General features: G+C 55.5%; 1 protein-coding gene across 4 annotated transcripts in view; it reads right to left on the bottom strand.

The window, feature by feature from the left end:
* The window catches only part of HSPG2 (heparan sulfate proteoglycan 2), a 115,887-nt gene extending 99,691 nt beyond the window's left edge, over positions 1 to 16,196 (bottom strand). For all 4 annotated transcript variants that reach the window (XM_007980126.3, XM_038001292.2, XM_038001330.2 and 1 more), the window contains exon 1: positions 16,072 to 16,196. In XM_007980126.3, coding sequence (XP_007978317.3) covers positions 16,072 to 16,134 — 63 coding nt within the window. In that variant the 5' untranslated portion in view covers positions 16,135 to 16,196. The remainder of the gene's footprint in view (positions 1 to 16,071) is intronic.
* Positions 16,197 to 17,731: the final 1,535 nt, after the last annotated feature.

Below are 17,731 nucleotides of genomic sequence, written 5' to 3'. Positions count from 1 at the left end.
CCAAAGACCAGGACTCCTGTGCAGGGTCTGAGCCCGGGAGAGGAGGAGTGCAGGATTTTCTGAGCTAGAAGGGGCTTGCTTGCCTCGTGTATTATTGCAGGGTCTGTTCATACAGCTGCCACCAAACCACAGGGCCTGTTATTATACCAGAGTTCACACTGCAGCTAGATCCTGTGGGCCCTAAGACTGTCCCCAGGACCCCAGGTGCACAAGCAGCCTGTCAATATGTGACTGCAAGCCCCTGCTTCCCTGCCCCACGTACCCCAGAGCAGGCTGCCACATTAAAGCAGGGAACACTGGACTACTGACATACCTCGGGTGCAACCAGTGGTTAAGGGGGCTGGGAGGGCCCCCTCCTCTGCTCTCCCACTCTCCCAGAGTAATCATTAACCAGGGCAGAGCCAGCACCGAGAGCAGGCAGAAGCCCGGGCTGCGGCACCCCCAGCATCCGCTCTTCCCCACTGAGTGCCTCCTGGGGCCACTTCTGTAGCCCAGCTGGCCTGGTGAGGCCTCTGGCAGTGGAGAGGGAAAGCTTGGACCACTGCTCTCCAGGAAGGCTCAACCTGCTATCCCAAGGGAAGGTCCCTGAGGGCACTGACAGAGCCTTCGGCCTCCTGCACTCACACCCCTTCCCATCTTGCTCCCCTCCCAACATTATGAAGATCCCGTAAGAAAACAGTGTTGGAGGAGAGGATGGACTCTGGGACTTAGGGCCTTCCCATAGCAGGGGTGAGGTGGCAGGTGGGGTTGCAGGGGGACACACAATAGAACTGAGATGCAGAGGTTTATCTAGGACCAAGTACCAGTGGCCCTCTCGAAGGAGGAAAAATAAAATCGCAATATGATAGCTCCTGTTATTTATCAACTGCCTATTCTGGCTATAGGCTGTTTACATGATCTCTAATCTTCACCAAAACCCTGCAATGTAGGAATTGCCATTCCCACCTGACAGAGGAGGCTCAGAGAGGCGAACCCACCAGCCCAGGGTCACACAGCAATAAGTGATGAAGCTAGGACAGGTCTCAGGACTATGCCTTCTGCCCACGACACTGTCCCAAAGTACAACCTGCAGAATGAAACGGTGCAGAATTGATGGACGGGAGCTAACAGCCACAGCAAGGAGGCTCTGGGCTCTTTTCTGAGCTGTCTGAAGCCTTTCAGCTCCTTAGCCAGGGACCTCCTGGTCTTTCTAAAACCAAGGGTCCTGGGCTTAGAAACCCAAACTATGGGCCGGGCGCGGTGGCTCAACCCTGTAATCCTAGCACTTTGGGAGGCCGAGATGGGTGGATCACGAGGTCAGGAGATCAAGACCATCCTGGCTAACATGGTGAAACCCCGTCTCTACTAAAAAAGACAAAAAACTAGCCGGGCGCGGTGGCGGGCGCCTGTAGTCCCAGTTACTCGGGAGGCTGAGGCAGGAGAAAGGCGTGAACCCGGGAGGCGGAGCTTGCTGTGAGCTGAGATCCGGCCACTGAACTCCAGCCTGGGCAACAGAGCGAGACTCCGTCTCAAAAAAAAAAAAAAAAAGAAACCCAAACTATGAGAGGGCAGTGGAGAGGGCAGGAGAGAGGCCTGTTGCTAGAGAGGGTGTATCCCCCCCATTTGAAGTACCAAGTAAAGGTGGCCCCTGGGGCTTCTAGTACCTGTCAGGGCACAAGGTGGTTCTTCTGGGAGATGAGTGGGAGGTGTAGGGGGAAGGAGGAGGCACCTGAAGCCAACATGAGGTGGGGCCTCTTGGAGGAAGGTGGCCCTGCCTAAAACCCCCCTGCCTAGGAGGCCACAGTCCTCCCAGCTAGAGAATTCCCTTCAATTGCTCAGGTGAAACCAGAGGTGGGGCCCAGGCCGACTGAAAGCTTTGATCTTATCACACATTCCTGCCCCAGCCATCCCAGTCCCCCCCTCCTCGACCCCTACCAGGGAGGTGGGAAGCCAGACTGACTTAATTAACCCTTTCCTCCCATTTCCTCCCATGTCCTCAAGTCGAATCCAGGCTTGAGCTGATCTGTTTCCCCCATCCCGCCCCCACCCCGACCCCAGGAGGCAGGGAGAGAAAAAAAGGGAGGAAAGTGAAAAGCAGGCACCCCAAGGCTGCACCCCTCATTTAACCCACTCAATGCCAGGGAACCCCAAACCTGGGCTCTGTGGGCAGCTTCCATTTCTCCTAAATGAAAATAACCAGACGCAGCCGGGCACAGTGGCTCACACCTGTAATCCCAGCACTTTGGGAGGCTAAGGTAGGCGGATCACCTGAGGTCAGAAGTTCGAGACCAGCCTGACTAACATGGTGAAACCCCATCTCTACTAAAAATACAAACACTAGCCGGGCCTAATGGTGGGCGCCTGTAATCCCAGCTACTCGGGAAGCTGAGGCAGGAGAATCGCTTGAACCTGGGAGGTGGAGGTTGCAGTGAGCCGAGATCATGCCATTGCACTTCAGCCCGGGTGACAGAGCAAGACTACGTCTCAAAAAAATAAAATAAAATAACCAGACTCAACATAAATAGCCCTCGCTATTTTGCACATCCATGAGCTCATCTGAGACTCATAATAAAATTGGCCTGCTCTTCTCTCTGCTGCTGTGGGCCCTCCCCCTGCCCTCGCCCAGGGGAGCTGGCCCCCAGGTCCTCTCCTCCCACAGGTTCATTGCAAGGGAAACAGACTCACCAATGGGTGCTGAGACCAAGTCACAAAGACTCGAGAGATCTCCCAGATCTTCCCTAGCCCAGAGCCTGGCACTTGGGAGCTGGGGTTATGCCTCCATCTCCCAGATGAGAAGTAGCTCAGAGAGCAGGGAATAGCCAGCCAGGCACAGAGGAAGGTGGAAGCTGCCTGCAGCGTTACTAGATCTACTGGAAGAAATTGGTCCCTACTCTCTGGATGCCTTGGATCTTGTCGGAGAGGCAGGATTTGTAAGCTGTAAGTGTCCAACACAACTCAAAGTCCAGACAAAAGCAGAGTGTCAGGGGAAGGAAGCAACGGCATCAATGAAGGAAGATATGGGATTGGTAATGTGGTGGGCTCCTTGAGGTGTCTACCACCCCAGGCTGCAGAAAATGGAATGCCACCAACTCTTGGGGGTAGTGAACAGTTCTCTCCAAGAACTCAGGGTCCCTTTCTTCTGACTTGGAAGGTGGCCAACAAGCAAGAAAGGAGCCCATTTTATGAGTAGGAAAACTGAGGCCCAGGGCGGAGGGATGGTAGCTGGCTGGTGACCAAGTGGATGCCCAGGCCTTAACCTCTTGCCTCCCTGGTCTCACCAGCAATGAATGTCACCTCAGCTATCTTGGGGACTTCCTCTTATTCTTTCCCAACTTTAACAACTCTGGCAGCAGGCGAGTGTCTTCCTGCTCTTGCACATGCAACAACAATGCGGACAATGTGAGTCCAGGGACAATGGGGACAACTCCTGGACCCTTGCCACAATGCTTTCCTCCTCTACCAGCCAAATCAGACTTGCTCTTTAAGCCCCATTTCCTCTAGAAAGTCTTTCCAGATCACTCATGCCCAATCAATCTTTTCCTTCCCCTGACACTCTGCTATTGTCTGGATTTTGAGTTGTGTTGGGCACTTATAGCTTATGAGTCCTGCCTCTCCAACAAGATCCAAGGCACCCAGAGAGTAGGGACCATGCCTCCAACTTCTTCCAGGAGGTCTGGTGATGCTGAAGGCAGCATCCACCTTCCTCTGCGCCTAGCTGTTCCCTGCTCTCTGAGCTACTTCTCATCTGGGAAATGGAGGCATAATCCCAGCTGTACAGGGGCACTGATAATGCAGATAAAACAATAAGCGCAATTTCAGGCACACAGCAGGTCCTCAGGCAGCACTAGCTGAATATGTGAACAAATGAGTGGACAGAGGGATGGATGGAAGGATTCTTGAAGCTTCCACTGCACAGGGCTGTTGAAACAATATAAGGCGGGACCTGGATGTAGATTTCACCTGGCAGCTGAGTCATGTGCTTCTCTGCCTTGTATTTCACCCAAGCCCCCAGTATGAGGGAGACACAGGGCTGGCTCCTACCTGGCCCCGCTCAGGAAAACTCACTGAACTCCCAACAGAGCAAAACCTGCAGGCCCCACAGGGAGCTTGGGACCTGATTGAGAAGAATCAGGGTTCCCAGGGGTCTCAGTCAAAGGGAAGGCCACATCCATCTCTCTGGGGAACATTATCACTGGGTTGAAATGGAAGTCAAAGAGCAAAAAGGCACGCGAGTCTGCGAAGCAGGAACTGGCAAAGCCCAGGTGGCAGACATGCAGCCTCCTATAACCCTTTGCCAAGGCCAGCCTGGACCCACCTTCTCCACACAGCCCTCCCAGAATTCCTCTCTCTGGACACAACAGGCTGGACCCACTGGGGAAAACAATGACGACTTGGGAGTCTGACAACCTGGGGTCCATTCCCAGGTGTGGCATGTACTGGGTGGATGAAGGGCCAGCCATTCTCCCTAGTTTTTTTTTTTTTTTTGAGACAGAGTATCTTTCTGTCACCCGGGCTGGAGTGCAGTGGCACAGTCTTGGCTCACTGCAGCCTCCACCTCCCAGGTTCAAGCGATTCTCCTGCCTTAGGCTCCCAAGAAGCTGGGACTACAGGCATGAGCCACCAGGCCAAGCTAATTTTTGTATTTTTAGTGGAGATGGGGTTTTACCATGTTGTCCAGGCTGCTCTCGAACTCCTAGCCTCAAGCAATCTGCCTGCCTAGGCCTTCCAAAGTGCTGGGATTACAAGTGCAAGTCTGGCCCCCAACTCCCCCTCTTGATGCCTCAGTTTCCCGTTCTGCAAAATGGAGATATAATACCAACTTCAAAAGATTGCTGTGAGTATTATATGAGATAATGCCTGGCAAGAGCCCAGTGGGAGGCTTGGCTCTAAAGAGGGTGGCAGTTTTAATGGGAAGGTGTCAGCACGCAGGGAACGTTATCTGGCGACCTATGTGACTGAGGCCACTGGGGAGGAGAACCTGCAGGTCCCAGGACAGGGAAGAGACTGGTCTGTCCCCAGGAAACTCCTGGGTTTCTGTTCCTCTGGCCTGAGGGTCACAGGAAGGCAAAAGGCAGGAGAGGATGAAGAGCTACGAAAGTGATAGAGGCTGCTGGGCATGGTGGCTCACGCCTGTAATCCCAGCACTTTGGGAGGCTGAGGCGGGCGGATCACCTGAGGTCAGAAGTTCGAGACCAGCCTATTCAACATAGTGAAAGCCCGACTCTACTAAAAATACAAAAATTAGTCAGGCGTGGTAGTGCATGCCTGTAATCCATAATCCCAGCTACCCTGGAGGCTGAGGCAAGAGAATCGCTGGAATCCGGGAGGCAGAGGTTGCAGTGAGCCGAGATGGCACCACTGCACTTCAGGCTGGGAGATAGAGTGAGACTTGGTCTGAAAAAAAAAAAAAAAAAAAAAAAAATGATAGAGTAGAGGCCACTAGGGCTGGGATTTATGAGGCCAGAATTTCAATCCATCCAGCCCAGCGAGGGTTCCAAGAAGAGGCATGATCCCAGTTCCCAACTATTTGAAAATTGGAAACGCCAAACAAGGAGAGAGTTGAGTCAGCTGGGGTTAGTTAGGAGGGGAGCCCAGGAGCAGGAGGTGGGGGCCGGAGCTGGCTTCCTTGGAGAGAGGCATGGGCAGGCGCGGGGAGTGGGGAGGTGGGGGCAGGGACCCGGAGGTGGGCTGGGAAGGGGCCAGAGGCAGCTGGGAATCCCAGCCCCACCCGTGGAGAAGCATCTGTGGGGTGACCCAAGGCCACCTCTGAAGTCCTCCCCAGGCTCAGGCCCCAGCCAGGCCTCCCCTTCCCCACTGACTGGAATGGGAGAAAGATGGGGAAAGAGGCCAAACATTAAAAAACACCTAGGTGTGACCCGCCTGGTGGGGAGGGGACACATCTCTAACCCACAGCCCAAACCCAAAGCATAGGAGGAGGTGGGGCGAGATCGCCAGGCCTGTGTGTCTCTCTCTCCTGAGTCCTGCTGTTTCTCTGAGCCCACAGGAGCCAGATTCAGAGTCCAGCAGCCCCACACCCCACCAAGTAAGGACCAACTACAGGTTTGCCCAGAGCTTCCCGGGCAAGGTCCTGCCTCTTCCAGTGTAGGCCGGAGCGGGGATAGGGCTAGGATGGGGTCCCAGGACGTCCCCCACCCTCCCGCTGTCGCTACCCTCAGGATGCATGAACATCCTTTCTGCACCCATGGGAGCCACTTGGCCACATCTCCTGTTGCTCAGAGCTTACCAACTGCACACATCTGGGAAGGGGACAAGGCGTCCAAAGGCTCCAGCCTTTCCCAGGCCACACCCTGGGGTGTGCCCCCCTCCTTCTCCCAGTCCAGGAAGGAGCAATCAGGGTGGAAGGGTGGACTCTGTCCTACAGCTGCGGCCTCGGTAGAGGAAGGAGGGGCAGTGGCAGATCAGAGGCAGTTACACCCGGAGCTCTGAGACTGAGAAAGAGGCCCAGGGAATGGACAATCCTTTACACAGCCATTCATTCAACAAGCCTAGTACAGGACCTGGGTCATAGAGAAGGCATGCCCAGCTGGGCCCTGGGAACCCTGCCTCAGATACTCCACCGGCCTTGCCTTTAGCAGGACAAGACTTAGTGCAATCACAGAGTGTCAAATACCTGCCGCATTCCAGGCACTGAGACTTCGCAACCACCAGGAAGCAGGCCTCCGCATTTCACAGTTGACTGAGGCTCAGAGAGGTAAAGCAACTTGCCCAAGGTCACAGAGCCAGTCAGGGCTGGGCCAAGATGTGAAGGCAGGGCCTTTTGAGCCCACATCTTTCCCTTGACCATAGTGCCCAGGGAAGGGGCTCTGAGATCAGTGAGGACACAGACAAGTCAAAAATGGCAGAGTGGACATCCCAGCTTGTCCCACATCTTCTGGGGCCCTGCAGAGAGCATGGCTGGGCAGGCAGCTCCCAAGTACAGGGGCCAGAACATGCCCCTTTCCAATCTCAGCAAGGAGCCTGGCCCTTCTTGGCCTGCTGGCTTCCTCAAAGCCATTAATTTGTTTACTTGAATTTTTTTGTTTGTTTGTTTGTTGTTTTGAGACAGAGTCTCCGATGACGCCCAAGTTGGAGTGCAATGGCATGACTCAGCTCACTGCAACCTCCACTTCCAGGTTCAAGCAATTCTCCTGCCTCAGCCTTCCAAGTAGCTGGGACTACAGGCATGCACCACCACACCCAGCTAACTTTTTTGTATTTTTAGTAGAGATGGGCTTTCACCATATTGGCCAGGCTGGTCTCGAACTCCTTACCTCAAGTGATTTGCTTGCCTTGGCCTCCCAAAGTGCTGGGATTACAGGCATGAGCCACCGCACCCGTCCTTTATTCACTTGAATTTTTTTTTTTTTTTGAGACGGAGTTTTGCTCTTGTTGCCCAGGCTGGAGTGCAATGGCGCGATCTCGGCTCACTGCAACCTCCGCCTCCCGGGTTCAGGTGATTGATTCTCCTGCTTCAGCCTCCTGAGTAGCTGGGATTACAGGCATGCGCCACTATGCCTGGCTGATTTTTTTTTACTATTATTTTTAGTAGAGACGGGATTTCTTCATGGTGGTGAGGCTGGTCTCGAACTCCTGACCTCAGATGATCCGCCTGCCTCGGCCTCCCAAAGTGCTGGGATTACAGATTGTGAGCCACCTCATTCGAATTTTTAACGTGTTCACCTACTATCTGCCTGGCACCAGGCAAACAGCAATGAACAAAGCCAAGTCCCTGCCCTCATGGAGCTTCCACTCTAGATGAGGGGGTAAGAATAAATCTATAAGCCATGAGCTCCGGCTGTGGAGTTCTAAGGCAGAGTCTGCAACTCCACAAATGAACACTCAGCAAGATCCCCTCCACCTACACCACAAGCCAATGCAGAGGCCCCAGCTTGGGCAGGGACGGGGGAGCTCCTGGCTGGAAATGGGTAGGGGGATGACTGCCAGGCATGTGAGCCAGTCCAACCCCAACCCACGCTGTCCCCTCCATCACTTTCCATTCTTTTTTTTCTTTTTTTCTTTTTTTTTTTTTTTTTTTAAGAGACAGGGCCTTGCTCTATCACCCAGGCTGGAGTGCAGTGGCGAGATCATGGTTCACTGCAGCCTCCGCCTCCTGGGCTCAAGTGAGCCTCCTACCTTGGTCTCCCAAAGTGTTGGGATTTCAGGTGTGAGCCACCACTCCTGGCCCACCTGCCCCTTTTTTTTCTTTTTTTTTTAAAGAATTTTTATGTCCAAACAAAAGATCGTAAGAGAAGACACAAAATAAATTAACTGTTCTGAGAATTCTGGACTCCATCTCCTGCCATTCTTGATCTTCCTCCTAAGCCTGCTCCTCCTGGAGTTCTCCCATCTCAGGTAGTGGCAGCTCTATCCTTCGGGATGCTGAAGCCAAAGACTGTGGAGGCATCTCGGACTCCTCTCTTTCCATCTCACCCCACATCCAATCCACTAGCAAATCCTGGTGACCCATCTTCAAAATGTACTGGGGATTCAACCACCTCCCACCTCTGTGGTCCTGGCTCGAGCTCCCATCGTCTGTCCTGGGTCATGGCCTCCTTGCCTTTCCCCTGGACCCTCCTGGTGCTCCTCTCCACACAGCAGCCAGAGCAATCCTATGTAACACCAGGCCCCTTCAGTGACTTCTTAATTCACTCAGGCGCAAATCCAAGGTCCTTCCCATGGCCAAGGCTCTGCCAATCACCCTCTGCCACGCCCCTGCCTGCTGTGTCCACCACATTCCCCCTCACTGATGTTGCTCCAGCCCCACGGGCCTCCTTGCTTTTCCACAGACATGCCAAGGACACTCCCACCTCTGGGCCTCTGCACTGGCTGTGCCCTCTGCCTGGAATGCCCTTTCCATTGATATCCGCGAGGCTTACCCGCTCACTTACTTCAGGTCTCCTTCAGTTCAAATTTATCTTATCAGAGGCTTTTCCTACCACCCCACCCTACCCCGCCTCATCACTCACTGCCCTCTTCCCTGTTTTACTTTTTCTTCTGAGCACTTGTCACCACCTGTTGTATTTCATTTATTGTCTGTCTTTCTGCACTAGCTATAATGCAAGTGACATGAGAGAAAGGAATCTGACATTTTTATTCTCTGAGGTAACCTCAAGATCTAGAACAGGCCGGGTGCGGTGGCTCATGCCTGTAATCCCAGCGCTTTGGGAGGCCAAGGTGGGTGGATCACTTGAGGTCAGGAGTTCAAGACCAGCCTGGCCAACATGGTGAAACCCCATTTCTACTAAAAATACAAAAATTAGCTGGACATGGTGGTGCGTGCCTATAATCCCAGCTACCTGGGAGGCTGAGGCAGGAGAATCTCTTGAACCTGGGGGGCGGAGGTTGCAGTGAGGCGAGATCATACCACTGCACTCCAGCCTGGGCAACAGAGTGAGACACCATTCAAAAACAAAAAAACAAATAACGATCTAGAACACAGTCAGACACAAATAAATTCACATAGAAGATGACCCACAGATATTTGTGAAATGAATTTTTTTTTTTTTTTTTTGAGACAGAGCCTTGCTCTGTCACCCAGGCTGGAGTGCAGTGGTGCGATCCCGGTTCACTGCAAGCTCCGCCTCCCGGGTTCATGCCATTCTCCTGCCTCAGCCTCCCGAGTAGCTGGGACTACAGGCACCCGCCACCACACCCGGCTAATTTTTTGTATTTTTAGTAGAGATGGGGTTTCACCGTGTTAGCCAGGATGGTCTCGATTCCTGACCTCGTGATCCACCGCCTCAGCCTCCCAAAGTGCTGGGATTACAGGCGTGAGCCACCGCGCCCAATGAATTTTAACAAATGCTTAATCACATACATCATTTGTTCATTCATTCATTCAATACACTCTGCAAGGCTTTGTGCACCAGATACTCCCCTAAAACCCAGAGCAACAGAACACCCTCCTCCATGGCTCAGGGAATGGGCTCTGGTCAGGAGCTAGGAGCTGGTCCTAAAGCTATCTCAGGATGCCACAGATGCCCCCAGGGATGCTTTGAGGTCCCTGCAGGCCTGGCACAGATGAGCATCATGGAAGGGAAGGGAGGGTGGTTCTGGGGGCAGCGAGACTCAAAGGCCCCACATTCCCAGGCCTCAAAGAGCCACCTTGTTCTCGGGGCTTTCATGACAGCACCCCCAACCCAGCCACCCCCAGCAGCCACGAGCCACACCCCTCTCAAGGCTGCTATTGACACAGCCCTGACGCCACCGGGCTGGGCAGTGAGGCCGGCGGCTCCCCGCGAAGTGAGTTCCACACATACTTCTGGGTTTCAGTCAGCCAGCTCTGGGCGCTGGGGCAGCTGGCCCTGGGAGCAGGAGGGGGTGGCAGGGCCAAAGAGGCCAAGGCCCAGGATGAGGCAACATTCCAGCAGGGCCGGGACCCTCGGTGCAGCCTCCCTCTTCTTGGCAAGAGCAGGAGCGAGAGGAGGGAAAGGCCAGGGTAGGCCCTGGGACGGGGAGAGGTGGGCCCAGCAGATCCTTGGGAAGCTGCCGGGGAACCGAGTCATATTCACTTCCTCCTCCAGCCTGACCCCTTGCAGCTGGGACTGGATTGGGCGGAGGGGAGGGGGGCAACAGGCCAGGGCTGGGAACCCTTCCCATATACCCCAAGTGGTCTGAGGGTGCAGATCCCACATGTCTGGCCTCCAAGTGGCCTCTGAATCATTGCTCCAGATCTTTCCATAGCCTGGGCAGGCCCTCCTGCCCTCCCTCCTGAGCCTCTCACCCCAAGGCCAGGCAGCCCTTGAAGCTCTGCAGACTCATGCCAAACCTTGAGCCCCCAGGGAACAGCCAGAAAAAAACAGTGCAGGCTCCATGCAGGACAACCAGGAGGGTGCTCTTCCCCTTCCCCCACCAGCAGCATGGCAGGGGCAGGGGCCTCTGACCTCCCACACTGGGCAGGGCCAGCCTGGCCCACTCAGGCCTGGATAAATTCCACTCCCTGTAGAGTGCCAGGGAATATGTGAAGAGGACGCTAATGAATTAACAAACCTAAAAATGAGCACCCTAGAGTTTAGTTCCTAGGCTTCCCCAGCCCAGGCACAGGCATCCTCAGGAGACCCCATGGACACTGAGGCACACCCCCACCAAAGAGCTTCTGTTCCCAAGCCAATCCCTGATATTCCTTGCCTGAGGTAGCCCCTTTACTACTTGAGACCAGAGTTCTTAATCAACATCAGTGACAAGTTGCAGCAATACCTACTGACTGCCCATTACACGCACATGGGGCGGTAGGTGGAGTGATTAGGAGAGCTTCATCTGAATTCAAAACTTGGCTCATAGCATCTCTGAGTGTGTGGATATGTAAGCCACTGGGCAAGTTACGTAACCTCTCAGTGCCTCAATGTCCTCTGCTTAGAGAATGGGGATCAGGTTAGTAGCTATAGCTTAAAACATTCAATAAATATATTCACTAAGCATTTACTACCTGCCAGGTGCTAAAGACACAGCAGTGGACAAAAACAGATGAGATCCTGCTCTCGTGGAACTTAAACTGAGCAGGAGGAGGCAGACAAATACAGACAAATACAGGTCAGACGATTGTGAGAACAAAAATAAAGCAGTTTAAGGAGACAGCCATTATGGGCAGAGTGGTAAGGACCTGAAGAAGGAGAGGAGCGGGTCATGTGGATATTACAGGGACAAGTGTTCCAGGCAGAAGGAACAGCAGACACAGAGACCCTAAGGTGGGAGTGTGTTTCACATGCTCAAGAAACAAGAACGGTCAGGCGAGGTGGCCCATGCCTGTAATCCTAGCACTTCGGAAGGCCGAGGTGGGAGGATAGCTTGAGTTAAAGAGTTCGGGACCAGCCTGGGCAATATAATGAGACCCCATCTCTATTTGTTTTAAATTTGTATATTCATTGGAAAAGAAAAGGCTGGGTGCAGTGGTTCATGCCTATAATCCTAACACTTTGGGAGGCTGAGGGGGGTGGATCATTAGAGCCCAGGAGTTTGAGACCTGCCTGAGGGAACATGGCAAAACTCTGTCTCTATAAAAAATACAAAAATTAGCCAGGCATAGAGGAGGGTGTCTGTAGTCCCAGCTACTCAGGGGGCTGAGGTGGGAGGATCACCTGAGCTCGGGAGGTTGAGGCGGCAGTGAGCTGTGACTGTGCCACTACACTCCAGCCCGGGTGATGGTGTGAGACCCTGTCTCAAAAAAAAAAAATAACAAACAATAGAAAAGAAAAAAGAAAAGACCGGTGTAGCTGGAGGAGTTTGAGAGGGGCAGGTGGCAGGAGGCCGGGTCCTGCAGGGCCTCGTAGGCTATATTAAGTCAGGGGCTGGGACCTAATTCTGAGCACCGCAGGGAGGTGGTGAGCAGGAAACACAGGTGAATGGGAGGATTCACTGAGAAATTCAGAGCAGACAGTGGGTGCTGGGTAAGTATGAAGTACCCGTATTACTTTGTCATCATCCAGCCTGGCACCTCAAGAGCTCCTTCCTCTCTACTTTGCTCACACGTCTTCCAGGCCCTGAACCCAGTCACCTCCTGCCACCTTCTTTCCACCGTCTCCCGGGCAGGGCCTCAGACCCACAGATCCCAACTTGTCTGCACTCAGCCTGAGAACAGGCCCGGGCCAAACCAGGCAGGGGCCACAACTCCCCAGACACGGGGAACTGGGCCTAAAGAATGGGGGGTGGTCCATCTCCGCCCCTTCCAGCCTCCACCCCGCAGACAGACCTGCAACCTGCCCTCCTTCCCTCCAGGAAAGTCCAGGACACACTCAAAACTCCATCCTGTCCTGGCTGCAGGTATGGAGTAGGCTAGTGTCGGGGGACAGAGCAGCTGGCTGCGTGGAGGGGAGGGCTGAGGGACCGCCAGGAAGGGGAGGCTCCTCCAGTTCAGCTGGCAGCCTCCCCAGCGAGGAAATCCAGCTGAGGCAGGAAACAGGTATCTCAGCGACTTCCCTCCTTGGCCCTGGAAAACACCTTAATCACCACCGGCTCCCTCAAGACGCCTGTCCCCTGCAGGGCCGCCCCAAAGGGGTCAGCAGGCCAAGGCCTGCCGAGTCACCCAGGCCCAGCCCCCTCCTCCAGCAAGCCTCCTCACCTCCCAATAGCTGAAATTACACCCACACTTAATCACAGACCAGCTTCCTGCGGTCCTGTCCCCCGTCCCAGGGAGGTCTTGAGCTCCCTAAGGCCCATCTCACCCTGCTCCTGTGCCCAACCCTTCCCCATCCGCCACTGGCTCCGGACTGAACTGAAGGGCAGAGGAGAGAAAGGGCAGCAGGCAAGGAGGGTCCAAGGCGTGCTGGGACCCTGGGCTAGGAATTGATCTCATTTTTGACTTGCAACAAACTCCTCAACCCCACTGTACAGATGTGGAAACTTTAAGGCTGAGAGAGGAATTTGCCCCAGATCACACAGCCAGAAACGGCAGCCCTGAGACTCAACCTTGGGTCTGTAAGACTTCAGGGGAAGGCAAGGCATGGTGGTTCATGCCTGTCATCCCAACACTTTGGGAGACCAAGGCGAGAGGATCACTTGAGGCCAGGAGTTTGAGACCAGCCTGGGCAACAAAGTGTGATGCCCTCTTTTTTTTTTTTTTTTGAGATGGAGTCTTGCTCTGTCACCCAGACTGGAGTGCAGTTGCACGATCTCAGCTCACTGCAACCTCTGCCCACTGGATTCAAGCAATTCTGCAGCCTCAGCCTCCCGAGTACTTGGGACTACAGGCACGTGCCACCATGCCTGGCTAATTTTTTGTATTTTTAGTAGAGACAGGGTTTCACTATGCTGGCCAAGCTAGTCTCGAACTCCTGACCTCATGATCCGCCTGCCTCGGCCTCCCAAAGTGCTGGGATTACAGGCGTGTGCCGCCACGCCCAGCCCCCAAAAAACTTTTTATTGTTTGTTTTGAGAGGGAGTCTCACTCTGTCACTCAGGCTGGAGTGCAATGGTGTGGTCTCGGCTCACTGCAACCTCCGCCTCCTGGGTTCAAGTGATTCTCCTACCTCAGCCTCCCGAGTAGCTGGGACTACAGGCGCATGCCACCACACCTGGCTAATTTTTGTATTTTTAGTAGAGAGGGGGTTTCACTATGTTGGCCAGGCTGGTCTCGAACTCCTGACCTCGTGATCTGCCCGCCCTGGCCTCCCAAAGTGCTGGGATTACAGGCATGAGCCACGGCACCGGGCCTGAGAAACTTTTTAAAAAGAATTTTATAAAGAGACTTCAGGGGCCAAGCTCTTTCCAGCCCACCACCAGCAGCCTGGGGTGGGACAGCCACCATCCATGTGTTGCTGAGAAGGCTCTCTAATCCCACAGGATTGGAGCTGCCTGTTTATTTGTCTAAATTACAGTCCACCAGCCTGTGAGTTTTGGGAAGGCACAGACAGGGCCTGTCCTTGCTGGTCCACACTACCCCAGCCCCTAGCACCGCATCAGGTTCATTGGTTCACTGGCACACAGTAGGTGCATGGCAAATATCTGCCCAAAGAATGAACCCCTGTACTCCCGGTGACTGCCATGGAATGTCGCTCAGTGATTATCTGTTGAATGAACAAGTGAATGAGATGATCTGCCGCCGTCCAGGAATGTCTGTGGAAATTCCTCATGCACACAGCAAACAACTCCACCCATCGCCATCCTACCGGAGGCACGGAGGAGCCCCTCATCAGGGGACAGAGCTGGGGGAAGGTCAGGAAAGACCATTGGGCCTCGGAAAACATCCCACGTGCTAAGTTGGTGCCTTGGGAAAAGTAAAAGTCAGGGCTGGGAGTGCAAGTTCAGGTCAAGACCAGGGAGCTACTGGATGGCCTTGCTGAATATTTCGGGGTGAGAGGCTGAAACAGGAGGATAACAGAGGAGGCTGCCCAGAGTGGGGGTGGGGGAGGAGAAGTGCTGGGTGGGTGGGGCAAGAGCAGTGAGGAGCCAGGTCTGGGTGGGTGGATGACGAGTGACTCAGGAGGGCAGAGGTGCGACGAAGCCAGCAAGGTGAGGCCAGGCAGGCAGTCCCTGGGTAAACACCAGCCTGGTTAGAAAAGTTCCTCTCTTGGCTCAGAGAACAGGGGGGCAGGTACACGGACTGCCTAGGAGCACCTCAAAGAGAGTGGGGTTGGCTCTGTGGCTCCCCATGGTAGGCTCGCCTCCTCAGATGTGCCCCCACCCACATCTGCCACTAGCTCCCTGCCCACTGACCCCGCCCAGTCCTCCTCAAGTTCACTCAGGTCCTCAGGGCCTCTACTGGCCAAGTGCCTTCTAAGCCTCCGGATTTCTGAACCTAGAATTCCCTTTTCCTCCACCTAAGCTCAGAGTAGGGGACTAGACTGCAAGGGCAGGCCTCTCCCTGCCTCTACGAGACCTGCGAAGAGGAAAGCTGGGGAACTCGGGTCTCCCAAGGGTGCACTGCAACCCTGCACCACACACTTTGCAGCTCATTCCACCCGGTCCAGCAGCGCCCTGCAGCTATGCATTTTGAGGTCGTGTATTTTGAGTTCCCTTGACCCACGTGGGGCTGGCCTCCGAGAGGTTAACTAGCTTGCCCCAGGTCACAGAGTTACTCAGTGAAAGGCAGGGATTGATTCAACTCTTGGGCTGTATGACTCCAAGGCCCGTGGGTGTTCCACACAAGCTTCAGCTCTGTCCCAAAAGTTTTGCTTGTGCCTACCTGGCTCCAAGCTCCCCCAGGTGATAAACGTCGTGGTAAAGTTTCAGCGAGACTCATAGGGTCCCCATCACCACTGAGTGGCCCTTCTGCCAAGCTGGCACAGAAGGGTTCCCTCGTCCTGCCAAGTTCCCACCCTGCTCAAAGTTTCCCCTACTGGTCCCCAGGAATGGTAGGCCGGACCATGCCCAGCGATACTCCGGCACTTGGCAACGTGGCCGAGAGACCCACGGGCTCCCACGCGGGCCAATCCCGCCCCCTGCCCCACGCAGGGTCCCGACTGGTGGTCCCCGTGGTTTAGCCCCATGCCGCAGGGTGGCGCCGGCCCGGGGTCCCCGGCGGGCGCCGCCGTCCCGGGCCAGAATCCCCGCCGCGCAGCCTTGGGCGCCCCAGCCAAGTTGGCGGGCGCAGCGAGCGGGACCCGGACGGCCCCAGCCCCGCCGCCTCCCGCTCCCCGCCCCTCCGCCCCGCACACTCACCGCGAGCAGCCGCCCGTGCAGCAGCAGCGCCAGCAGCAGCGCGCCCGCCGCCCGCCGCCCCATGGCCCGGCCCGCGCCGCTCCCTCGCTCGCTCACTCCGCGCCGCCCGCTCGCCGGCCAGCTCTGGACAGCGCGGCCCGCTCTCCACCGCCCCCTTTCCTCCCCGCCCGCCCCGCCCCCGCGGCGCCGGCCCCGCCCCCGGACCGCCCCTACCCGGAGCGCCAGGCCCCGCCCCCGGACCGCCCCCGGGCCGCGGGCTCTGCTAGCCCCAGCCGGCCGCGCAGCCCACTAGGCCTTTGTCTGGGCCCCCAGCCCCCTCCGCGCAAGCCGCGGCCCGGCCCGGCTCCCCGCCAAACCCGGCCTGGAGTGTGGGATGGGATGGGGCGGGGGACCCGGGGCCCGGGACCCGGGCATGGTATGGGGCCGCCGGGCCAGTAGCTCTCTCCTCCCCGATCCCCGGCTCCCCCGCTTCCCCGCGCGCCCCGCCGACTTCCACGCCCCTGCACGCCCGGCACGGCCGACTCCACTCGCGCAGCTTTTGAGGACCCCGGGATCTCCTTCCCACACTCACACGCACGCAGCTGGCACTCCGCGCCACACGTGCACGCCAGCTTCCACACCTAAGAACATCTTCATATCATAACTTTACTGCACGAACACACTCGTGCGCTACCCGGGAACACTTTCACACTCTGGACCCAATTCTCAAGTACGAACAATCCTCACCGGCTCACACGCACACTTAACTCGCTTCCAGACTCTCACCTCTACCAGAGACACAGGGGACAGCCCTCACACTACACTGAGCCCCTCATAGGCTTGTTCCCATGTCACACAGACTCACGCATACATCCCAACAAGTCACTGAGCGGGAGGACGCCTTTTCACACAGATTCCTCACAGGCACGCACATTTCACACACAGGCCCACGTCATTGCCTGAACGCTAACCAGCCTGTTTTTTGTTTGTTTGTTTGTTTGTTTGAGAAGGAATCTTGCTTTATCCCCAGGCTGGAGTGCCGTGGTGCGATCTTGGCTCACTGCAACCTCTGCCTCCAGGTTCAAGCGATTCTCCACCTCAGCCTCCTGAATAGCTGGGATTACAGGTGCGCCACCACACCTGGCTAATTTTTTTGTTTTTAGTAGAGATGGGGGGTTTCACCATGTTGGCCAGTCTGGTCTCGAATTCCTGACCTCATGATCTGCCTGCCTTGGCCTCCCAAAGTTCTGGGATTACAGGCGTGAGCCACCGCACCCAGCCTCAGCCTGAATTTTTTACCTGTTCTCACCCACTAATCACAGTGCCTCATAGTGGGCACTGGGTACTGAACTGAGCTACCCGCCCCACCTGCACCATTTTCCATGTAAATCACTCACACACCAACTTTGAGTTACATAAATCACAGCCCCAGAGCCAGAACCACACCAACTCACACACCCAGGCCCAGACACAGACAGACCCTGCCAAAGCCCATCACAGATGCTCTGGTAGATGGGAAAATCACAGCCCTATGATCTGTCTCCCACCCAGCGGCAAGCAGCAAACAGCACCAAGTCCCCGGGCCTCTCCATTGCCTACTCTCAGCTCCCCTCTTTTGCTTGAAATTTCCAGGGCAGCCCCAGGCTGATGGGTGGAGAGGAAAACTATGTGTGTGTAGCTC

Source organism: Chlorocebus sabaeus, chromosome 20, assembly GCF_047675955.1.
Source record: "Chlorocebus sabaeus isolate Y175 chromosome 20, mChlSab1.0.hap1, whole genome shotgun sequence".
In the NCBI taxonomy this organism is placed as follows: Eukaryota; Metazoa; Chordata; class Mammalia; order Primates; family Cercopithecidae; genus Chlorocebus; species Chlorocebus sabaeus.
Note: the sequence above shows the minus strand (reverse complement) of the source record. Positions and strands in the feature narration are given on the sequence as shown.